The sequence below is a fragment of the Leopardus geoffroyi genome, chromosome D1 (assembly GCF_018350155.1).
Source record: "Leopardus geoffroyi isolate Oge1 chromosome D1, O.geoffroyi_Oge1_pat1.0, whole genome shotgun sequence".
In the NCBI taxonomy this organism is placed as follows: domain Eukaryota; kingdom Metazoa; phylum Chordata; class Mammalia; order Carnivora; family Felidae; genus Leopardus; species Leopardus geoffroyi.
The window spans coordinates 107,119,746-107,144,353 of record NC_059329.1 but is presented as its reverse complement, the minus strand read 5'-3'; the positions used below and the strand labels follow the sequence as shown (position 1 = coordinate 107,144,353).

The 24,608-nt window shown below is 49.2% G+C and overlaps 1 protein-coding gene and 1 pseudogene across 4 annotated transcripts in view; one reads left to right on the top strand and one right to left on the bottom strand.

The window, feature by feature from the left end:
- The window catches only part of LOC123601861 (phospholipase A and acyltransferase 3-like), a 36,445-nt gene that overhangs the window by 5,447 nt on the left and 6,390 nt on the right, over nt 1-24,608 (top strand). For all 4 annotated transcript variants that reach the window (XM_045485667.1, XM_045485664.1, XM_045485666.1 and 1 more), the window contains exons 3-4: nt 16,902-17,004; nt 22,915-23,183. In XM_045485667.1, the coding sequence (XP_045341623.1) occupies nt 16,902-17,004; nt 22,915-23,183 (372 nt within the window). The remainder of the gene's footprint in view (nt 1-16,901; nt 17,005-22,914; nt 23,184-24,608) is intronic.
- Nucleotides 19,715-20,364, bottom strand: LOC123602193 (annotated as a pseudogene).

The following is a 24,608-nucleotide window of genomic DNA, read 5'->3' as shown; positions in this document are numbered from 1 at the left end:
AGCCCTGGGGTCCTTCTTGGGGTGCAGACTGGTTTGGTCTGGTCTAAGCCGGTCTTGGTAGTAAACATCCTCGGTTCAAGTGAACATCCTCTCTCTGAATTCCTGCAAGGTAGACTATTCAAGGGGCAAGAATTGTGCCCCCCCCCCCCCCCCCCCCCCCAGGGAGGCAGCCCAGGAATATTCTATTTCAAGGTCAGGGTTGATGGGACCTGAGTCTAGTCCCTGCTCTCAATAGGAGGAAATTGATGGGTTTAACTCCGATCTCGATTCTAGACTCCCTTCTCGACAACTTTTACGACCCTCTAAGTTTGCCTGACCTTCTGGCAGGTCTCTGCGCCAGGCCCTGCATGGATTCATCCGCACGCTGGAGGGGCCACAACTGGGAGGGGCTCAAGGAGCGCATTCATCCAGGTCATGACCCTCTGCGGAGAACATCGTAGGTGCCAGGCCGGCTGTCGGCTCTAGCAGGTGTGCTGGGCATCGGAACCCCATCCCTCCTTCCCGCGGGCTCAGCTCAACAATTCTAGTCCCCGGATAAACAGGGCTGCGGCCTGCGGAAGCAGCAGCTACACTGTTTGGTGGGGTAGCAGGGCAGGCACGGAGGTGGATGTGCTGAGCCCATCTGGAGGGGTGAATAGGACTGTGCCAGTGAATAGCCAAGGGTACTGCAGGCCTAGAGAGCATGGAGGTAGAGGCCCAGCTCGCCGAGGGGTGGGGGGGAAGGGGTTGTTATCGGAAGTCGGTACCTTCGTGTGAACTACTTGGTATACTGGGGAGAATTTGGCCCTTGGATTCAGAAAGTCCTGGTAGTGTTTCTTGGGGAGCTCTGAGACCCTGGGCAGGTTACTTCCCATCTCTGAGCCATTTCCCCATCTGTAAAATCGGGCTGCTGTTAAGAATTCTAGGTAACTTGTGTGCCGAGTGGTGCCCGGTGGGGGTGGGGGTGGTTTCCAGATGAGTTAGGAGGCAGTGCTGATTCACGTTGGGGGGAGGCTGGACTCCGTCATAGTGTGGGCCTTGAGCCAGGAGATCAAGAGCCGGGGAAGGCAGATAAGTTTTGCTTTCTTTTTCTCAGACACCCTTGGGCTGCGGGGGCGGGACCTGGTGTCCCTTGGAGCCACTGGCAAGGGAGGAGGTGATGTGTCAGCCCAGCCCATCCTCCACCTTCTCTCTGGGCCTGAGGCTGGGGGGGCGCAGGATCTCAACCCTCTCACGGGTACACGTAGTTTTACAGCTTTTGCCCCATGATCTCATGTATTCCTCGCACAAACTCTGCTGGATGGGCCCGTATGGCCCCATTGTACCAGAGAAGCTCAGAGAGGTTGAGTGACTCCTGAAACTCACAGAGCAGCAGAGCAGGGAGGGGCGGAGTCTTGGGTGGTGGTTTCTGCTTCTGCAAACGCAGCCTTGGACAGACGGGGTGGACGCCCAGGCCCTCGAAGGTTTCTTCTCTTCCTGAAGCCTTGGTACCAAACTCCCAACTCTTTGCTGGGAAGTCCCTTCCCAGCACCCATGCTGGACTTCAGCCATTCTTGTTATTACTAACTTCTAGGCATTTCTCCCAGAGCATCAGAAATGCAGGGGCTGAGGCTGGGATTTGCACATTCGCCGCACACAGCACGTGGTTTTGGGAACAAGGGCAGCCTGTTCTCGGGCTGCGTTTCACAACCTCCACAGCCTCTCCAGCTGGTCCTGGAGCTGGGAACTTTCCAAGTCAAAAAAATAATAAGAACACACCCAGGAACAGTGGCTGTAAACCCTGCTGTTTACAGAAGGTCTTCCTTCCTGTGTGCCAGGCGGTATTTGCTGCGTGTTCTGTAGGTATTGACATATTCATGTAGCCCCATGAATCAAGGGCTACAATGACGCCCAACTTACAGCTGGGGAAACTGAGGCTAGGAGAAGTTGGGTAACTTGTCCAAGGCTACCCAGTTAGTAAGTAGTGGAGCCCAAATCTGAACCGAGGCTGTCTGGCTCTGGAGCCCCGAGGCTGTATAGTCAGTGTGCTTTTTCTGAAAATGAAATCCGTTCTGATTTAAACACGCTCAGGAGTCACGACGCTCAGGAGCCTACTTTCCGTAGTTTTTGTGCACCTGAAATATTTCATTAAAAAAAACCCAAAATGGCAGGGGCACCTGGGTGGCTCCGTCGGTTAAAGCATCTGACTCCTGGTTTCGGCTCAGGTCGTGATCTCACGGTTTCGTGAGTTCGAGCCCCGCGTCGGGCTCCATGCTGACAGTGTGGAGCCCGCTTGGGATTCTCTCTCTCCCTCTCTCTCTCTCTGCCCCTCCCCAGCTTGCACTGTCTCTATCTCACTCAAAAATAAATAAATAAACTTAAAAGAGCAAAATGGCTACATGGGGCCGGATGTGTGTGGAATGGAGCCCTTCCGTGGCGGCCTTGAATTGAAGAGAAGCATTCTTGTTGTTTTGTTTCACCTGTTGGGTTGAAACTTCTTCTGGAGGGGCGGTCACTGTGGTCCCTGGCCCTGACTGGTGCCCTCAGCTGAGGGCCTCACCCTGGAGCAGAGCTGGGGGGTGAATGTGGATTATTATTATTATTTTTTTTAATTTTTTTTTCAACGTTTATTTATTTTTGGGACAGAGAGAGACAGAGCATGAACGGGGGAGGGGCAGAGAGAGAGGGAGACACAGAATCGGAAACAGGCTCCAGGCTCTGAGCCATCAGCCCAGAGCCCGACGCGGGGCTCGAACTCACGGACCGCGAGATCGTGACCTGGCTGAAGTCGGACGCTTAACCGACTGCGCCACCCAGGCGCCCCAATGAATGTGGATTATTACGCAGGGGCCACGATCGTAGATGGAGTTGTCTATGGGAGGGCTGGGCCGTTTCCTTTCTCCCTGCGGTGGTGGAAGAGGAGGGGCTTCTAGTTCTCCCTCTGCCCCTTTCAGGCCGACCCTGGGTAAATGACCTCATCTCCCTTCGCCTCGGTCCCCCCCACCTGCCAAATGAGGTTTGCGCCCATCTCAGCCTGACCTTCAGTGTCACTGCTCTTTCCCCTCTGGTTCTCACTCTGGGCTGCACAGGGGGACCACCTGGAAGCTTTAAAAAAATGCCCCTGTGATGCCCTCACAGCTGTGCTTCTGTTCCAGTCCGCCCCGCACCCCTGCGTACCTGTGTCCATTGTCTCCTTGGAGGCGACTTCCTCCCCTGCCACCTTCTGTGGCTTCAGGAGGGTGTGAGGGTTGAGCGGAGGCTTCGGGTTTGAATTCTGCCCCTCTCACCTTTCAGGACCTCAACAAAAATCTCAGGGGCTGCCTTTTCTGGTTTCCTCTGCAGCTCCCCTCCCCCTCCTCGCTGACACCCATTCAGCCAGGCTTCTGCCTCCACCTCTGATAGGAGCTGTGCTCATAAAGGTCACCAGTGACCCTCTCCCTAGAGCACTCTCTTGACCCCCAGACTCGTGGGTTCAGCTGCCTCCCTGGCCTCTCCGTGTGGCTACCTGGGAGTGGTTCAACCCCCTGCCCCGAGCGGCTGGCCTGTCCAAAAGCCTACTCATTCTGCCTCCCACTTGCTCTGGCCAGAAACCCTGGTTATCTTTTTCTTTTTTTTTCTTAATGTTTATTTATTTATTTGGAGAGAGAGAAAGAGAGTGCAAGTGGAGGAGGGGCAGAGAGAGAGAGAGAGGGAGAGAGAGAGAATCCCAAGCAGGCTCCATGCTGTCAGCGCAGAGCCCGACCTGGGGCTTGATCTCGTGAACCGTGAGATCGTGACCTGCGCGGAGATCGAGGGTCGGACGCTCAACCGACGGAGCCCCCCGGGCGCCCCCAAACCCCACTTATCTTTGACTCCACTTTCCTTCACACCCGACCTCACTCCATCAGCAAATCCCGTTGGCTCAACCGTCACAGAAATCCAGAAACCCGTTGCTTCTTTTCCCCACCGCCCCGTCTTCTCTGAGCCGTCTACACCTCTCTCCATCCTTCATTCAAAACCCTCTCCTCCTTCGCCTCCTTCTCTCCAGCCACACTGGCCTCCTGGGCTGTTCCTCAAACACGCTCCTACTTGGGACTTTTGCTCAGGCTGTGACCTCTGCCTGGATGTCCCAGATATCTGCAGGGCCTGCTGTCCGCCTTCCCTGACCCCTTCCCATCCCCCTCCAGCCTCCAGCCCCTTTAACCCTGCTTTACCTTTTCTTTCTTTTTGGTTTTATTTGGTATTTCTTCTAATATTCCAGGTGATTTACTTATTTACTAAGGTTTAAAAAAAAATGCTGTCTCTCCCCCACGAACAAAAGCTCGTGACGCCAGGAATCTTTGCTTTGTTCACAGACACAGCCCAGGTGCCTAGGTTGGCGCCTGGCACCTAGCACTCTGAGCATCTGTTGAGTGAAAGGAGCAAATAAATGAGTTCCTTGATCCTCCCAGGCAGAGGCGGGCATCCCCAAGGTGAAGGGATTCTCGAGGGAGGTCCTTGGCCACTGACGCCATTGCCCTAGGGTGGGAGAGGGGATCTGTTCTAAATGCAAGGTGATTCCACACGCATGCCAGCAGCCCCCTCTCCTGCAATTTGTGTGCTCGCTCGAGTCTCAGAACCACAGCTGGGGATAAAGGCTGCAGGCTCAGAGTCAGGAACCCAGCGAGTTCTAGAGCACAGTTAGAGCACATCACACACGGCGATGTTGCTGTTTGCCTTGTCCGGGACTCCCTCGGTGCTTCACCTCTGCTTCTCTCAGAACACTGATCATTTAAGTCAAAAAACCTTTTTTGATGTTTATTTATTTTTGAGAGGTGGGGGCAGAGAGCGAGGGAGGACAGAAGATCCGAGGCAGGCTGGGTGCCGACAGCAGACGGCCCCACGCGGGGCTCGAACTCACGAACCATTGAGATCATGGCTTGAGCTGATGTCGGACACTCAGTCAATTGAGCCACCCACACACCTCCATTTAAGTTTTTAAAAAAATTTTTAAAAGTTTATTTATTAGTTTTGAGAGAGAGAGATTGAGCGAGGGAAGGGCAGAGAGAGAGAGGGAGACAGAATCCGAAGCAGGCTCCAGGCTCCGAGCTGACAGCACAGAGCCTGATGGGGGGCTCGAACTCATGAGCCATGAGATCATGACCTGAACCGAAGTCGGACGCTCAACCAACTGAGCCACGCAGACACCTCGACTTCCGTTTAAGTTTAAAGGAAGAGTTTAAAGATACTCTACAGGTGGAATGAGTCGGTGCACATAATTGTGATAAAGCAAATATAGTACCAGAATCGTAGAATCTTAGGTGGTGGGTACACAGATGTTCACTAAAAAATTCTGTCAATTTTGAATATTTGAAAATTCAGATTGTCTCTTTGAAAATTTTGCATCGTATGGGGCGCCTGGGTGGCGCAGTCGGTTAAGCGTCCGACTTCAGCCAGGTCACGATCTCGCGGTCCGTGAGTTCGAGCCCCGCGTCGGGCTCTGGGCTGATGGCTCAGAGCCTGGAGCCTGTTTCCGATTCTGTGTCTCCCTCTCTCTCTGCCCCTCCCCCGTTCATGCTCTGTCTCTCTCTGTCCCAAAAAAATAAATAAAAAACGTTGAAAAAAAAATTAAAAAAAAAAAAAAAGAAAATTTTGCATCGTAAAATGTTGGGAAGCATGCTATGAACTTAAAAATGTGATTTGTGGGAAAGCTAGAAAATACCGAAAAATAGAAGGAGGAGAATAATCCCAGTAACCACACATCGCCCCTGCACCCAGAGGGAATCTCTGAGATGTTGGTATTTATCTTTCTTGTCTATTTCCATGTGTGTTTATTTTGTTACATAATAGTAATTGTATGCATTACCCAAAGTTGAACACACTGATGTTTGTCAAGACTTGTTTTTTTTTTTTCTGATCCTAAAATGAATATATGTGTATTTGAACATTTTGCAAAACTAGAAGAGAATTAAAAAGAAAATCAATACCCCCAATTTCACTGCCTAGTAATAAATACTGTTCACATTTTGGCATATTTCCAGATTTTCTCCATTGTTTTGTTTTTTAAACAAAGTTTAAAAGTATATACTATTTTGTATAAGGCTTTTCATTAACTAATATGAAAGGGCATTTCTTGTCATTAAGTATTCTTTTTAAAAAAATTTTTAATGTTTACTTATTTTTGAGAGAGACAGACAGACAAAGCATGAGCAGGGAAGGGGCAGAGAGAGAGGGAGACACAGAATCCCAAGCAGGCTCCAGGCCCTGAGCTGTCAGCACAGAGCCTGATGTGGGGCTTGAACTCACGAACTGGGAGATCATGACCTGAGCCAAAGTCAGATTCTTTTTTTTTTTTTTTTTTTTGGGCCTCGATCAGAAGGACTTGGGCCCCCTAAAGTCAGATTCTTAACTGACTAAGCCACCCAGGCGCATTAAGTATTCCTTTAAAATAAATCTTTACAACATAACATGTAGTATCCTCGTATATAAATATGGCAAGAATTAAAGAAGCTCTTTATGTAGGATTTTTACATATCCAATGTTTTGTCATTAGATGTAACTTTGGAATGGACATCTTTTGTGGATATTTCAGATGATTTGCTTAAGATCTGGTCTCTAAATAGAAACTGGGTCAAAGAGTATGAATATTTTTAAGGTTAGTGATACAAATTGCCAAATTACCCTTCAGAAAAGTTGCACTAATTTTTATTCCCATCAGCAGCAAATGAGGGTATGTGTTTACTTGTATATTTTCTTATATTTAATATTAGTATTTTAGGGGCGCCTGGGTGGCTCAGTTGGTTGAACATCTGACTTTGGCTCAGGTCATGACATCATGGTTTGTGAGTTGAAGCCCTGCATCGGACTCTGTGCTGACAGCTCAGAGCCTGGAGCCTGTTTCAGATTCTGTGTCTCCCTCTGTTCCACCCCCACTCACACTCTGTCTCTCTCAAAAATACATAAACATTAAAAAAAATAATAAAAACATAATATCAGTATTTTAATTCCCCCAAAAGCCAGTTTTTAGTTTACATTTATTTGACTACTCGTGAGATAGTGATACTAGAATGTGTTTGTGTTAATGGTAATATGTATATCTCCCTTTTAAATTCTTTATCATGCTCTTTGTCCATTTTTTCCTAGGTTGATATTTAAATCTTTTTTATTGGTTCGTAAAAACTCTTTATATATTAAAGATATTTATCTGTTTTTCTGTCATTTTCTTCCAGCTGATCGTGGTCATTTGTGGTATTGTTTCAATGCATAGAATGTGCTGGTCTCGCTCTTTTGGCTAGAAGTAACAAGCACCCCACTTACGCCAGCTTAGGTAAAGAAGTTTTTAATTTAAGGACACAGGTGGAGAGGTAGGAGGATTCTCGTGAAAATCTAAGAACTTGAGCTATAATAAGGCTGGGTCTCCCAGGGAGCTGGGAGGCAGTTCAGGATCAAGGTCGTTGCAGGCACCTCGGCTGCTGGAGTTAGTACGTCCCCATGCACGTGACGCACTAGCCATGCTTGATTTGTCAAAGCGTCTTCTATTTGACTAGAGTTGACATTCTCTCCTCTCACCATTGGTTTGGCCCATGGTCCCTGGAGTCTCTCTTGCTTCCTCTACATCATGACTGTTCAGTGTTAGCCCCCACTGCCAGAAAGCTATCCCCCTCCCCCCAGCTCCATTTCTTGGTTCAGATCTTTGAGTCAGAGCAAGAGGGAGAGTGCAAGCGACAACCGGCTTCACTTATCACGGAGGATCATAGGGCGAGGAATTTTCGGGCCTGTGCCTGCTTCGGGTCCGGCTGGCTGATGTGGGAGGCAGTGGTCACATGGAATGAAATCTGTTTGCCTGGGCAGCTGGGGTTGTGGGCAATCATTTTCCCTTAAAGGGGAGTCTGAACATAGCAGGCAGTGATAGAAACTTAAAAAAATTTTTTTTTAATGTTTATTTATTTTTGAGACACACACACACACACACACACACACACACACACACACACAGAGTGTGGGGGGGGGGCGGGCAGAGAGAGAGGGAGACACAGAATCCCAAGCAGGCTCCAGGCTCTGAGCTGTCGACACAGAGCCCGACGTGGGGCTTGAACCCACAAACTGTTGAGATCATGACCTGAGCTGAAGTTGGATGCTCAACCGACCTAGCCACCCAGGCGCCCCTAGAAACTTTTAATAGTAAGACCTTTAACATTTTTTTTTTTATTTTTTTTTCAACGTTTATTTATTTTTGGGACAGAGAGAGAGACAGAGCATGAACGGGGGAGGGGCAGAGAGAGAGGGAGACACAGAATCGGAAACAGGCTCCAGGCTCTGAGCCATCAGCCCAGAGCCTGACGCGGGGCTGGAACTCACGGACCGCGAGATCGTGACCTGGCTGAAGTCGGACGCCTAACCGACTGCGCCACCCAGGCGCCCCGACCTTTAACATTTTTAAAATGTTTAAAAACCTTTTTATCTTTTCCTTTGTGCCTTTTTCTTTGGCTTTTATCCCTAGTGGGTCTTGATTCTAAGATGATACCTATCCCTCAATATTAGTTTAAAATTTATGTTTTTATATCTTATATTGAAGCGTTACTGATTTTTAAACATCATTAACATGGTCATATTTACAGGTTCCAGATGGGAGATGATTTCAAGGGATTTTGGTGACAGATAATAGCCACCTTTTCCAATTAAAACCTGCAAGCTCATCAACATGAGGGATTTTTTTCCCCCCATCTAAAAATCTTAAAAAGTTTTTATTATACAAGTAACTCAGGGGCACCTGGGTGACTCAGTTGGTTAAGCCTCTGACTCTCGATTTCAGCTCAGGTCATGCTCTCCGGGTTTGTGAGATTGAGTCTTGCGTCGAGCTCTGCGCTGATGGCATGGAGGCTGCTTGGGATTCTCGCTCTCTCCCTCTCTTTGCCCCTCCCCCACTCATATTCAAAATAAATGAATAAATAAATTATTCAAAATAAATAAATGCCCCTCCCCCATCTCTCTCAAAATAAATAAAGAACATTTAAAAAATGTTGAAAGCCTCTGAAGCCCATCCCCCACTATAAATAATATACAACAATTTGGTCTGTTTTTCCCAGATCATGCATAGTATATACAGTGCATTTTGCTTATAAATATACAAAAATGCATTTTAGGGAAAAAAAATGGGATAATCATGTCCTCAACATACTTTTACAATTAGTTCCACGTCAGCTCATATAAATCTACCTTGTTTTCTCCAATGGCTATATGTGCACATGGCCAGGTGGATGCAGGATAATTTATCTAATTGGTTCTCGTTGATGATTATGTAGGTTGTTTTTCCGATAATTTCGGAGGCCAGAAATTGTTCCTCGGTTTGCTTGCTAAGGAAAATGGCTGTTATGCAGCTCTTTGTAACTCTGTTTTTGTGGGAAGGATAAAGACTTTTTGTTCTGAAATCCCATGGGCACAGAGTCTCAGCTTTGCCATTGTTTCCGCCTGCGTTGTGCAGTGGAACCCTGGTTACCGTGCACGCTGGGGAATCCCAGGAGTCCAGCCCTGGAGAGGTAGCTCTCTTGCTTTTCAAAAGAAAAAAAAAATTTTAAATGGTTATTTTTTGAGAAAGAGAAAGAGAGAGAGGGAGAAAGAAAGAGAGATCACGAGTGGGGGAGGGGCAGAGAGAGAGAGGGAGACACAGAATCCGAAGCAGGCTCCAGGCTCCGAGCTGTTAGCACAGAGCCTGACCCGGGGCTTGAACTCAAAAACCGCGAGATCGCGACCTGAACCGAAGTCGGATGCTCAACCGACTGGACCACCCAGGCACCCCGAGGTAGCTCTCTTCCTGATGCTCCCTGTTGGCCACTTGTTCCTGAAGGAAGAACCAGCTGACAAACAGATCCCTCAGAATGTGGATCAAGCTGAGTGAGGGAGACATCACTATCGATCCTTTTTTTTTAAAGTTTATTTATTTGTTTTGAGAGAGAGACAGCACCAGTGGGGGAGGGGCAGAGAGAGAGGGAGAGGGAGAGAGAGAATCCCAAGCGGGCTCCACACCGCTAGCACAGAGCCCGATGTGGGGCTGGAGCCCACAAAGCCACGGGATCATGACCTGAGCAGAAACCAAGAGTTGGGCACTCAACTGACTGAGCCACCCAGCTACCCCACTACCCATCCTTTTATAACAGGAGTTGGCAAACTTTTTCTGTAAAGCTCAGATAGTGACGATTTTACGGTTTGCAGATCATGGGGTCTCCGTTGCAACCCCTCAACTCATCTACGGTAGAGAGAAAGCAACCCCAGACAATATGTAAATGAGTGGGTGTGGCTGTGTGCCAATAAAATTTTATGGACCCTGAAGTTTGAATTTCATGCAATTTCATGTGTCACAGAACATCATTCTTCTTTTGACTTCTCCCCCAACTACTTAAAAAAACATTCTTAGCTTGCATACAAAAATAAGCACAGGCACAAATTTGGCACTGGGATTGTCGTGCTCATACATCTGATTTTATAACATGATTCCTTGAGTTCTTAACTTGGATTCAGCTCAGTTGGCTTGTGTGTTTCATGAAGTTATTGTTTCTCTAGTTAGATTTTATGACAGAGGGTGAAGTCATTCATATTCTTAGTTCATGGCATCCTGTCCTGGCTGGTCCCTGTAAGACCTCCTCCCTCTCCCCGCCCTTCTCTTGTGGGTTTTTTTTTTGTTTTGGTTTCTTTGGGTTCCCTTATATTCTCATCCCTTTCCAACGGCTAGCATCCTGATGTATTTAATGTGTGTTCCTTAGTCCACATGATTCTGTTCTTGTTTTTGTTGGTTTCTTATTTTTTATTAAAAAAAATATTTATTTATTTATTTGTTTGTTTTGAGAGAGAGAGAGAGAGAGAACGAGCAGGGGAGGGGCAGAGTGAGAGAGGAGAGAGAAAATCCCAAGCAGGCTCCGTGCTGTCAGCGCAGAGCCCTATGTGGGGCTTGAACCCATGAACCATGGGGATCATGACCTGAGCTGAAAGCAAGAGTCAGACGCTTAACCGACTGAGCCACCCAGGCACCTTCTTGTTGGTTTTTTAAAATGATCTTTGCGGGTATGGTTCTTCTAAGATGCGTACCATTGGTTTGCGTGTGGGTACCTTGAATCTATATAAGCGGTGTTGGGTTGCAGAGCTATTCTCATTTTTCCACTTAGCTCTGTATCTAAAAGATCATCCTTGTTGCCATGTGAACACCGAGTCTTTGCACTAGTTAGAAACTGGTGCACAGGGCTCCACAGGTGAGTCCGCCACTTTTCACTTCATTTTTAAACAGAAGCGTCCTTGGGTGCTATTATGTATTGGCCTTGTGCATATTTGGAAATAGGTACCATCTGCTCCTATAAGGGGCAGGCAATTTGCTTGTGTATTTTAATGCTTGTTTGTTTGTTTGTTTGTTTGTTTATTTATTTATTTATTTATTTTGAGAGAGAGAGAGAGAGAGAGACGAGAGACAGAATGCAAGTGGGGGAGGAGCAAAGAGAGAGGGAGACAGAATCCGAAGCAGGCTCCAGGCTCCGAGCTGTCAGCCCGGAGCCCGACGCGAGGCTTGAACTCACGAACTGTGAGATCATGACCTGAGCCAAAGCCGGATGCTTAACCGACTGAGCTACCCAGGTGCCCCATGATTGCAGATTTTAAAAAATCAAAACTTTTTTCCTTCAAACTTTAGATATCCATTAACATTCATTTTTTTATTCATTTAAAAAATTTTGTGTTTGGGGACGCCTGGGTGGCTCAGTTGGTTAAGCTTCTGGCTCTTGATTTTGGCTCAAGTCGTGATCTCATGATTTGTGGGTTTGAGCCTTGCATCAGGCTCTGTGCTGACAGCTTGGAGTCTACTTGGGATTCTCTCTCTTCCTCTCTTGCTGCCTTCTTCCCCTCTCCTCTCCTCTGCTCGTGCTTTCTCTCTCAAAAATAAATAAATAAACATTAAAAAAATAAAATCTGTTTTAAAAAATTGAGGTCTAATTGATCCTTTTTAGCATTCTTTTCGTTTAAAATTCTTATTCATTTATTTAGAGAGAGGGCACAAGTGAATGAGGGGCATAGAGAAAGAATCCCCTAAGGGGCATAAAGACAGAGAGAGAGAGAGAGAGAGAGAGAGAAGTGGGGCTCACCCAGAGCTCATGTTTTACCTGAAGTGGGGCTTGTGTTCACCCAAAGCAGGGCTTGATGTAAGACTTGAACTCATGAACTGTGAGATCATGACCTGAGCCAAAGTCAGATTCTTTTTTTTTTTTTTTTTTGATTTAGAAAGTATTAGCAATTTATTTTTTTTTAATTTTATTTTTTATTTTTTAAAATTTACATCCAAATGAGTTAGCATATAGTGCAACAATGATTTCAAGAGTAGATTCCTTAATGCCCCTGACCCATTTAGCCCAACCCCCTTCCACCACCCCTCCAATAACCCTCGGTTTGTTCTCCATGTTTATGAATCTCTTCTGTTTTGTCCTCCTCCCTGTTTTCATATTATTTTTGCTTCCCTTCCCTTATGCTCACCTGTTTTGTATCTTAAATTCCTCATATGAGTGAAGTCATATGATATTTGTCTTTCTTTGACTAATTTCGCTGAGCATAATACCCTCCAGTTCCATCCACATAGTTGCAAATGGCAAGATTTCATTCTTTTTGATTGCCGAGTAATACTCCATTGTATCTATATACCACATCTTCTTTATCCATTCATCCATCGATGGACATTTGGGCTCTTTCCATACTTTGGCTATTGTTGAGCGTGCTGCTATAAACATTGGGGTGCATGTGTCCCTTCGAAACAGCACACCTGTATCCCTTGTAGTGCAATTGCTGGGTCGTAGGCTAGTTCTATTTTTAGAAAACCATACTGTTTTCCAGAGTGGCTGCACCAGCTTTGATTCGCACCAACAATGCAAAACCACATCCTCACCAACATCTGTTGTTGCCTGAGTTGTTCACGTTAGCCATTCTGACAGGTGTGAGGTGGTATTTCATTGTGGTTTTGATTTGTATTTCCCTGATGATGAGCGATGTGGAGCATTTTTTCATGTGTTGGTTGGCCATCTGGATGTTTTCTTTGGCAAAGTGTCTATTCATGTCTGTTGCCCGTTTCTTCACTGGATTATTTGTTTTTTGGGTGTTGAGTTTGAGAAGTTCTTTGTAGATTTTGGATACTAACCCTGTATCTGATATGTCATTTGCAAGTATCTTCTCCCATTCTGTCAGTTGCCTTTTAGTTTTGCTGAGTGTTTCCTTCACTGTACAGAAGATTTTTATTTTTTTTTTTAATTTTTTTTTTCAACGTTTATTTATTTTTGGGACAGAGAGAGACAGAGCATGAACGGGGGAGGGGCAGAGAGAGAGGGAGACACAGAATCGGAAACAGGCTCCAGGCTCTGAGCCATCAGCCCAGAGCCCGACGCGGGGCTCGAACTCACGGACCGCGAGATCGTGACCTGGCTGAAGTCGGACGCTTAACCGACTGCGCCACCCAGGCGCCCCAGAAGATTTTTATTTTGATGAGGTTCCCAGTAGTTCATTTTTGCTTTTATTTCCCTTGCCTCCGGAGACGTGTTGAGTTAGAAGTTGCTGTGGCCAAGGTCAAAGAGGTTTTTGCCTGCTTTCTCCTCGAGGATTTGGATGGCTTCCTGTCTTACATTGAGGCCTTTCATCCATTTTGAGTTTATTTTTGTGTCTGGTGTAAGAAAGGGGTCCAGGTTCATTCTTCTGCATGTCGCTGTCCAGTTTTCCCAGCACCACTTGCTGAAGAGACTGTCTTTATTCCATTCTTTCCTGCTTTGTCAAAGATTAGTTGGCCATACGTTTGTGGGTCCATTTCTGGGTTCTCTATTCTGTTCCATTGATCTGAGTGTCTGTTCTTGTGTCACAAAGTCAGATTCTTAACGACTGAGCCACTCAGGCGTCCCCTTTCTTTTCTTTAATAATTTTAGTTTTTTTAATACATGTTTTTAATGTTTATTATTTTTGAGAGAGAGAGAGAGAGAGAGAGAGAGAAACAGAGACAGAGAGCAAGCAGGGAAGGGGCAGAGAGAGAGGGAGACACAGAATCCAAAGCAGGCTCCAGGCTCTGAGCTCTCAGCACACAGCCTGACCCGGGGCTCAAACTCACAGACTGCGAGATCATGACCTGAGCTGACGTCGGCCGCTTAACTGACTGAGCCACCCAGGCACCCCTAATAGTTCTGGTTTTAAAAAAAGTTTATTTGTTTTAGCAATCTCTCCACCCAACGTGGGGCTTGAACTCACAGCCCTGAATCAAGAGCCGCTCCCTCCACAACTGAGCCGGCCAGGCGCCCCTTTAGCGTTCATTTCTATGAGTTTTCACCAACACACATGACTGCATAGCTGTCACCACCATCAGATACAGAACATTACGGAAAGTTTGTTCCTCCCTCCTGCCCCTTTGTTGTCCACTCCTCTCCCCACTCCTGGCCCCTGGCAATCACGGATCGTTTTTCTCTCCTATAGTGACAGCTTTTCTGGAACGAGACATACATGGGCTAATACATTGCACTGCTTTTTGGGTATGGCTTCCTTTACTGAGCACCAGGCTTTTGCCGCTCTGTTACCTTTTGATGTTTACGGTTACAAGGTTTGAATTTCTTTGTAGATATTTTTGTCATTGCAATAAAAAAAATTTTTTTTTCAGGCATCCTTCTATGCGTAGACCTCCTTTCACTGGTATTTGTCTGGAACACAGTGAGCTCCTCGGGTCTGCATACCCACCAACTGCTCATTGCCTGACATTACTGATGGTCAAACTGTCTCCTGTTGTAGTCGGTGGGCTTCCTGAGGGCTGGATCCCTGCCTTGTCTTCATGTCCTTGCTTATTCATGGGGACCCCCAGCTAAACTCCCTTTGGGGGATTTCTGAAGACCCCCTAATTCTCACCAAACCATACACAATACATTTTTTTTCTTTTATTCTGGAAAACAAGTGGGATTCATAAATCGCAACCATTGTCCATTGTTCTGAAGTAGGTTCCCAGTAAGGTCGGGGAGCCTTCTTTTTGGCAGACTATTTACAATTGCTGCAGAAGAGAACATGATTTATCCATAACGTTTCTGTGAAAAGATTTTTTTCTGTCATATGTAATAGTTATTTGCAGTTTTAATGTTTGTATAAATAGAAATGAACTTGCCATTGACCTTGCTTCCTAGGCCTTGTGGAGTTGTGATTGGCTAGTCCCACTAACCTTTGTTTTTATCCTCAGGGAGGCTATGCAAGGGTGAGTCCCCCCCTTCGCATCCTTGACGAAATCTCTGTCAGGTCCGTGGAGCTTGACGGTGGAATGTGGGCGAGCCCCTGTGGGTCTGCCCACCAAGGGCAAGCAGGCCAGAGGCTCCCCCCCGCCCCCCCCCCCCCAGATCCTTCACTCGCTGAAGACTCAAGGGATTTTCCTTGCTCATTAAAGAGATTTAACATTGGCTTGGACCAGAGAAGCTTGTCACCCCTGATTCTGGTCCAAATCGAATGCTCCCACCCCCAGCACTTAGCATAGGGTCTGTTGCTGGTCCCTCAATAATGCTAAGGCAAGAGGGGCGCCTGGGTGGCGCAGTCGGTTAAGCGTCCGACTTCAGCCAGGTCACGATCTCGCGGTCCGTGAGTTCGAGCCCCGCGTCGGGCTCTGGGCTGATGGCTCGGAGCCTGGAGCCTGTTTCCGATTCTGTGTCTCCCTCTCTCTCTGCCCCTCCCCCGTTCATGCTCTGTCTCTCTCTGTCCCAAAAAATAAATAAACGTTGAAAAAAAAAATTAAAAAAAAAAATAATGCTAAGGCAAGTGATCTCGAACCTCTCTGAAGTTTTCTCCGGCTCTGCCCCACGCGCCCCAGCAGGGTAGGGCTCCCAGTGGCATTTCCCTGGCACACACGCACCCACTCACCCCTGCGCGCACTCCTTGTGAGGCAGTAAGAAGTATAATTTTGGGTTTTTGTCCCCAATTCCTGGCACGAGGCTTCTAAAACCCTTGTAATTTCCTGACTGACAGGAGAGAGAGGAGAATCTTTCATTATTCTTAACAAGCCCCTTCCACCCGCACTGGAGTTTCTGCTCATGAGGTGATGAGAGTTCAGAGCTGGAGGAACTGACCTGATTAGAGGGCTGGAAATTTCAGCCCCACCTCCGACCTCCTGGGAGGGGGGAGAGGCTGGAGGGCGAGATCATCGCTAAGGACCCATGAATGAATCAATCATGCCTGTGTAACTAACGCAGCCTCCGTGAGGACCCTAACCTAAGGGCTTCGGAGGGCTTCTGGGTTGGTGAACACAGGGAGGTGCTGGGAGGGTGGCACCCCGGACAGCTGTGTGCGTCCCACATGCCTTCTGGGTGCAGCGCGTCTCTGCCATCTGGCTGTTCTGAGTTGCATTCTTTATAACAAACCGGTGATCTAGTAAGTGAGTGGTTCCTGAGTTCTGTGAGCCATTCTAGCAAATTATAGAACCTGAGGAGGGGGATATGGGAACCCCTGATTTATAGCTGGTTGGTCAGAAGCACAGGTGACACCCAGGATTTGTGACTGGCAGCTGACGTGGAGTTGGCGGGGGGCAGCCTTGGGGGACTGAGCCCTTAACCCGTGGGGTCGGTGTTAACTCTGGGCAGTGAGTGTCAGAATCGGGGTAAATTGTACGATATCCAGTCCGCTTCCACCGAGGATCGAATGGCTTGGTGTGGAAAAACCACATATCTGGTGTTAGAAGTGTTGGTGTGAGTATAGTGTACAGGAGAAAGAAGTTTCCTTTATTCATATACTAACATTCACACACACACACACACACACACACAGCCACTCATCATTGGGATGAGCAGCCGGGAGGACATTACTTCCAGAGACACACCAATTCTTGGTCAGGCCCAAGGCCAGGTTGCGGAGTACCTAAGAGACAAGCTCCCCATTTGACAGCCTCTGGCAAGGGACCCCAGCCTCTGCTACCTGGTTCCAAGGTCTCACTCGTGCCACCTCTAACAGCCCTGTTCTTGATTTTGCAGCCAGAGCCCAAAGTTGGAGACCTGATTGAGATTTTCCGCCCTTTCTACAGACACTGGGCCATCTACGTTGGCGATGGATACGTGGTCCATCTGGCACCCCCAAGTAAGGGCGCTGAGGGCCTCCGCTGTGCTGGGGCTGGGAGGAGAGGGAGATGGGCGGCTGTGGGTAACAGGTGATCTCAGCTCCCCGCCTGGTGGCTGGTTCCTGAGTGCTGCGGTGAGGCCATCTGGTGTGAGGCAATGGTTTTCAAACTCTGCCCCTTGGGACCCTAAGGGTTCCCTATAGGGGCTGAGGTGGGCTTCCAAGGGGGTGGCTCTGCTTTTATGTTTTGTTTTTGTTTTTGTTTTTGTTTTGAGAGAGAGAGAGAGAATGTGAGCAGGGGACAGGGGCAGACAGAGAGGGAGAGAGAGAGAATGCCAAACAGGCTCTGAGTTTAGTGCAGAGCCTGACATGGGGCTTGATCCCACAACTCTGAGATCATGACCTGAGCCAAAATCAAGAGTTGGGTGCTCAACTGACTGAGCCATGCAGGCGCCCAAAACACATTCAACTCTTTTTTTTTTTTTTTTTTTTTAACGTTTATTTATTTTTGAGACAGAGAGAGACAGAGCATGAGCGGGAAAGGGGCAGAGCGAGGGAGACACAATCTGAAACAGGCTCCAGGCTCTGAGCTGTCAGCACGGAGCCCGACGCGGGGCTCGAACTCACGGACCGTGAGATCATGACCTGAGCCGAAGTCGGACGCTCAACCGACCGAGCCACCCAGGCGCCCCAACACATTCAACTCTTAAGTGTAAAGCTCCCTGAGAGAGCATGGGCTTTTGGGCAGCAGGTTTGGTGGCAAACCTAGTTTCTAGTCTTCAGTCTTGGTTTCCTTTTCTGTAAACTGAGGCTAAGAACACTTCACCGGGAGAATCGTCGTGACGGTCCCCCATCACTTTTCTTACACCTTTTTTTTCGCTTACACTGAGGTATAACATAAATATAGTAAAGTACAGAAACATAGTAAAGCGTATAGTCAGTGAATTAAAAAAAAAAAAAAAGTCTCCATCCGTGTGACAGTGACCCAGACCAAGATCTGGAACATTTCCCCTACCCTAAGAGGCTCCCTCTTATCACTGCCCCACCCCCACCCCCGGGGACGATCGCTATTGTAGCTTCTCTTGCCATAAATCAGTTTTGCCTGCTCTAGACCTTCATGTCAGAAGAGCTGCATAGTGTGTGCTCCTTTGTGTCTGGCTTCTTTCCTTCAGCCCGTGAGAGTCATCGGCTTGTGAGTAGCAAGTTCTTTTTCATTGCTGGGTGTTTTCTGTTATGTGAATACACCTTGGTTTGCTCTCCGTTCTCCCGCTGACGGACATTGGATTGGTTCCAGTTTTCGGCTGCTGTGAATACAGTTGCTGTGGACATTCTTGGACAAGTCTTTTGTCCCCACCCTCCCCCTTCCTCCAACTAATGGCCTCACCCTGTAATTACAGAGAAACCAGAAGTAACCAGAGTATAGGTCATCTTCCCCAGCCCTGGTGAACCAAAACCCCCAATATCTGCACCCATATCATCTGCCTTTTCTTCTGCTAAAATGCAACAAGTGCCCCTGTCCTAAGGTTTAAAAGGCCAGCCTCTGCATGGGGGTCCTAGACCCCCTCTCTTACTTTCATGAGTACTTTGCTCCTCAAATTCCTCCCCTCCTGTATTATCACGGTCCCCCTCTCTACTAGGTTATTCCAATTGGCGTAGAAACCACGGTAATAGCTCTGTTGATGAAATGAACAACGCTCCCCCGCCCTCCCCATGTCTTCTCTAGATAACTCCCTGTAGAGCGAATCTTTGATTGTCTACCATGGCCATCAATGCCCGTCCCTCTTCGGTTCCCTCCACTGGGCTGTCTCTTTGTTTAGCCCCCTCCCGAAGTAGCCCTTCTCACAGCTACTGAAAGACCTTTCACATCTTGACAAAGCTAAAGGTCCATTTTCTCGTCAAAACTTACTAGGCTTCTCTGCAGCATTTGACACGAGCAACCTCTCTCTGGTCTTCACCCAGCACCCGTCTTTCTTCCTCTCTCACTGGGCCCTCCTTTCATGGTCTCCTGTGTGGGTTCTTCATCCTGTCCCATATCCCTCATCCTTACTCTCCCCAGGTGACCTCCTCGGGCCCCTGGCTTCCAGCACTTTCTATTGGTGGATGTTTCCTAAGCCCATACCCGCAGCTTAGGCCTCCCCGCTCAGCTTCAGCCTTGTATATAGCCTCTTGACCACTTGGCATCTCCACTTGGGTGTCCAGTTGGCACATTGAACTTGACACGCCCTGAAAGTCTCCAGCGGATGACACTACCCAGCTTCTGGAGCCCAAAATGCAGGCGTCATCCTCAATCCTTTTCACCCCGCATCTGATCCACCAGGCAAGCTGGTTGCCTTTATCCCCAAGACAGACCCCGGGTCTGATCACTTCTCACCGTCTCCACTGTCGTGCCCTGGGGTAAGACACCATTCTCTCCTCTGAAGCTTCCGGCTGGCCTCTCTGCCTCTCGCCCGCTTGTGGTCCGTCCCTCCTTCCCTGGGCAGCCAGCATGATCATCCTAAAGTATAAATCTGATTATGTGACTTCTCTCCTTAAAATTCCTCCCCCGTCTCAGTTCAAGTTTAATAGAAACAACCAAAGATCAAAAGCGATGCCCCACTACCGTGCAGATCAGTTGGCCTGCCCCATAGCACAGCCTGAGCTGTGACCAGGAAGAAAGGAAGGAAGGCTGGCCTCCCCAGCCCCTGCAGGAAAGGCCTGTCCTATCCCAGTACCAAATCTAAAGTCTTGTGTTTTAAGCATGACAGTAGTACAAAAGAGGTTTTGTTTTCATGGCCGCCCACTGCAGCCCAGCCCGAAAATGACCCAGCGCTCGCCTCTGCTTAGAGAATTATTCTTTGCTCTTCTGGACATCGGGCTTGACTGTATCACTGTCAGGCTTTCAGCCAGCTGGGCCCACTCCCCCCATGCTTGTCAGTAAACTGGGAGGCCTGAACGAGTCTCAGAGTCTCATCCACAGAGCGGCCGACAGGGAGGTCATTCACATGATGTGCCGAAGGAATCCTTCATGATCAATGATAAAGAGGCCCCTGAACGAGATGCCTTGATCAGCCTTGAAGACTCCATTGTCCTGAGCGATGGCACCCTAGGGGTGTGATACCTGGGTCCCAGTCCTGGGTGTGTGGATCCACGACAGAAATGAGAGTCCACAGAAGCACCAATCACTTGCAATCGAGTTTCTTACATTCTCCCGTCCTGTCACCGACAGCAAAGATCTCCGTGGGGGACGCGAAGGTGAAAAGACAAGAGAGTAGGAGACGAACACAGCATAGATTTTCCTTTGTGGTCAGAGAGGCTGATGCCTTTGAACTGATCATCTGGCATAACGGCCGTGGCTTTGTACTTGGGGGCAGGGTGCCCAGTTTTGGCATTTCCTGAAACCATCTTGCTATCTGCCCCTAACCACTCTCGAGCACCAGAGCTCATCTGGATGCCTCCCCCTTCATGGCACCCTAAGTTGAGTAGGGCAGGTCCCCGGGAGTGGGGGAGGATGAGGAAAAAGTGCCAACCGGGGTGTGGGAGTGCTTCTCACTAGCTCTGAGACAACGTGCCAAAGACCAGTTGGGAAGAAGATGCCCCTTAAAATTCTTTTTTTTTTTCAATTTGTTTTAAGCTTATTCATTTTTGTGAGAGAGAGACAGAGCATGAGCAGGGGAGGGGCAGAGAGGGGGGGTGCGGGACACAGAATCCAAAGCAGGCTCCAGGCTCTGAGCTGTCAGCACAGAGCCCGATGTGGGGCTCGAACTCACGAACCGCGAGATCATGACCTGAGCTGAAGTCAGATGCTTAACTGACTGAGCCACCCGGGTGCCCCAATCCTTTTTTTTTTTAATGTTTATTTTTGAGAGAGAGCAAGAGAGAGAGTGCGAATGAACAGGGGAGGGGCAGAGAGAGAGACAGAGGGTCCGAAGCAGGCTCTGCACTGACAGCAGAGAGCCTGATGTGGGGCTCGAACTCACCTGAACCGAAGTCGGAGGCCTAACTGACTGAGCCACCCAGCCACCCCCAAATTCTTGATCGGCTTTTCCATGACACATAGAATAAGACTCAAAGTTTATACTGTGGCCCATGAGGTCCGGTGTGGTCTGGCCTCTGCTTGCCTCTCTGACCCTCATCTTTCTCTCCCCTCCTCCTGGGTCTCTGGATTGCAGCCACACCGGCCTCCCTGCAGCCTCTGGAGCATACCACACTCTTCCTTCTGGAGGCCCTTGCCCTTGCCGTTCCTTTTGCATGTGGTGCTCCTTCCTGAATCTCAGCACAGCTGCCTTGCCCCCATCATTCCAGGCTCCACTCGACGCCCATTCCCTGGGGTGGCCCTCCCCTTCCCGAGCCTCCCCTCTCCTGTAATCCTCTCCTAATCATCATCTCCTGTAATATTTCACCTAATCTAATCCAGAGCATGTTCACTACCTAGAAGTACCTGATTTTGTGTATTTGCTCCTTATCGGGGTGAGTCCTCTCACTGGAATGTGAGCCACTTGAGGGGAGGCACCCTGTCCAGTTCACGCCACTCTCCCCAGCACCTTGGACAAGGCCCGACACACAGGAGGGCCTCCGTGTTGACTGATTGCACAGTGGATGTACCTGGTGGACAGGAGACAGGGGCCGAACCCACAGACCGCAAGATCATGACCTGAGCCGAAGTTGGATGCTTAACCGACTGAGCCACGCACGCGCCCCTATTTTTTTTTTTTTAATTTTTTTTTTCAACGTTTATTTATTTTTGGGACAGAGAGAGACAGAGCATGAACGGGGGAGGGGCAGAGAGAGAGGGAGACACAGAATCGGAAACAGGCTCCAGGCTCTGAGCCATCAGCCCAGAGCCCGACGCGGGGCTCGAACTCACGGACCGCGAGATCGTGACCTGGCTGAAGTCGGACGCTTCACCGACTGCGCCACCGAGGCGCCCCAATTTTTTTTAAATTAAAGTATAGCTGACACACGATGTTGCATTAGCTTCAGGTGTGCAGTGAAGGGACACGTCTGCCCGTGCCGCTGTGCTCACCGCAAGTCTAAACGCCATCCGCCCCCATAAGAGGCTACTACGACATCCCTAATGACACTCCCTGTGCTGTGCCTTTTATCCCCATGACTTCCTCACCCCGTAACTGGAAGCCTGTGCCTCCCACTCCTACCCCACCCCTGCTCCTTCCCCTCTGGCGACCACCGTTTCATTCTCTGTCTTATGGGTCTGTTTCTGCTTTTCGTTTATTTCTTTAGTCGTTTGTTTCGGTTTTTAAGTTCCACATGTAAGTGAAATTATACAGTATCCATCTTTCCCCGTCTGACTTCTTTCGCTTCGCGTTAATACCCTCAAGCTCCACCCGTGTGGTTGCAAATAGCAAGACCTCATCCTTTTTTTGTGGCTGAGTAATATTCCACAGGCAGTTTAATTTCTGGAGCTTTGGTGTCCCTTCCAGTCCCTCAGCCTCGGCCGGGGCCGTGCCAGTGCACCCAGTGGGCCTCCCTGGCACCACGTCTCGAGGAACCGCTTCCAGAAGTCTGGGAGCTACAGATCCACCTTTTCGGCAGTAAGCAGCCTTGTATTTGTCACGGGAGCGCATCCCTGCTGGACTCCCAGAAGGGTCATACTCTATTCCCCTAGGGAGATGGCTGTGCTCAGGGCCCATATTTGCACAGCCAACAGGGCCCCTGAGGAGTCACGGGGTGTAGGAGGTCGGCTTCTCTGGGTCCAAAAAAAAAAAAGATCACACCAAATCCCGAAACTTGACCACTCCACATTTCGGATAAGGAAACCGGGGCCCAGAGACCGCAAGTACCTTCTCCAAAGCCACACAGCAGGTGTCTGGCCCTGCTCCCCGTTCCCTCCCACGTCTGCTCACGCTCTTGTGGATGGTGCCAAGGGCCTGTGGACGGACCCCGACGGGCCTTGCCCGGGACCGATCCCTCTGTCTCCTCTTTGTGAATCCTCAGGTGAAATGGCGGGAGCGGGCGCGGCCAGCATCATGTCCACCCTGACTGAGAAGGCCGTGGTGAAAAAAGAGCTGCTGGATGACGTGGTCGGGAGAGACAGGTACCAGGTCAATAACAAACACGATGACAAGTACTCGCCGCTGCCTCCCAGCAAAATCGTCCAGCGGGCGGAGCAGCTGGTGGGCCGGGAGCTGCCCTACTCGCTGCCCTGTGAGAACTGCGAGCACTTTGTGAACGAGCTGCGCTACGGAGTCGCCCGCAGCGATCAGGTGCGTCCCCAGCCTGTGTCCCCCGTCCCCCGGAGCCGGGCCATCCCGTCAGCTGACTGTGGCGGGGCGTCAGGCACAAAGACGAAAAGCAGTAGAGGCAGAAGCCCTGCCGTCGTCAGCCGCTGCCTTGATGGAATCCTGTGTTTTGAATAACCTTCTTCTTCTTTTTTTTTTTTTTTTAATTTTTTTTTTCAACGTTTATTTATTTTTGGGACAGAGAGAGACAGAGCATGAACGGGGGAGGGGCAAAGAGAGAGGGAGACACAGAATCGGAAACAGGCTCCAGGCTCTGAGCCATCAGCCCAGAGCCCGACGCGGGGCTCGAACTCACGGACCGCGAGATCGTGACCTGGCTGAAGTCGGACTTTAACCGACTGTGCCACCCAGGCGCCCCTTCTTTTTTTTTTTTTTAAGTTTATTTATTTATTTTGAGGGAGGGGAGCACAAGTGGGGGAGGGGCAGGGAGAGAGAGAGAGAGGGAGAAACCCAAGCAGGCTCCGCACTGTCCGCGCAGAGCCCGACACGGGGCTCGAACTCACGAACCGTGAGATCATGACCTGAGCCACCCAGGGGCCCCAACACTGTTCTTCTTTTATCCACTTAGAACTTTGCTAAGAGTGAAGAAAGCACCCGGTAGAATTTTCCTGTGCCCACGAATAATGCCGGGGCTTCGCGCGGGGGAGCCGTGTAGTCTAACCGGCTAATTTTCTGTGCTCTAACAGAATTTCAGTCTGTCCGCTTAAAAAAACAAAAAGGCAGATTTCTTCGCCTTTCTAACGCGGGACAGCTTTTTCTCTTTCATGCTGTTCTCCTTGAAGACCTGTGTGTGCTCACACCATGTGGCCCTTTTTTGTGATCAGAGCTCCCATAATTCAGCGCGGAGCCTGGGCTCACCCAGCAGCCCCGCGACTAGGAAATGCTCGGTGGTGGCCGTAGTGCTGACTCTCTCAGGCTGGTCACTACCCGCCCCCCCCCCCCACCCCATCCCCCGTAAAATGTGCACTATCAGAACTAACTAGAGACCACTTTCTTGCATTTGATGATACCCTCTGATGCCTCACGGACCACGCTCGCAGTCAGGCTATTGTGGTTTTCCTTGACAAAGTACCTTTTGTCCGAAGCCGCTGCCTCAGCATTTGCCCTCACTCTGTGAGGTTCTGTAGAGAACTGGGGGCGCGTTGTGCCTCCTGCCTCATCTGAAACTGTTTGTCCCACCCGGACAGATCCGTTGAGCGAGGAAAACGCTGGGGACAAGTGCTTTCGGGCAGGTTCCATAACAGAGAAGCACAGCTGTCACAAGGCCGTGCCGGATTTCCTCCAGGAGGAAGGCTAAAGGTTGGCTTGTAGGCAAATGTCAGGTCAGCAGCTTCATCCGGACTCCATCGTCACGCCTTCTGGCTGCTGGGAACGGCGGTTCTGGGTACC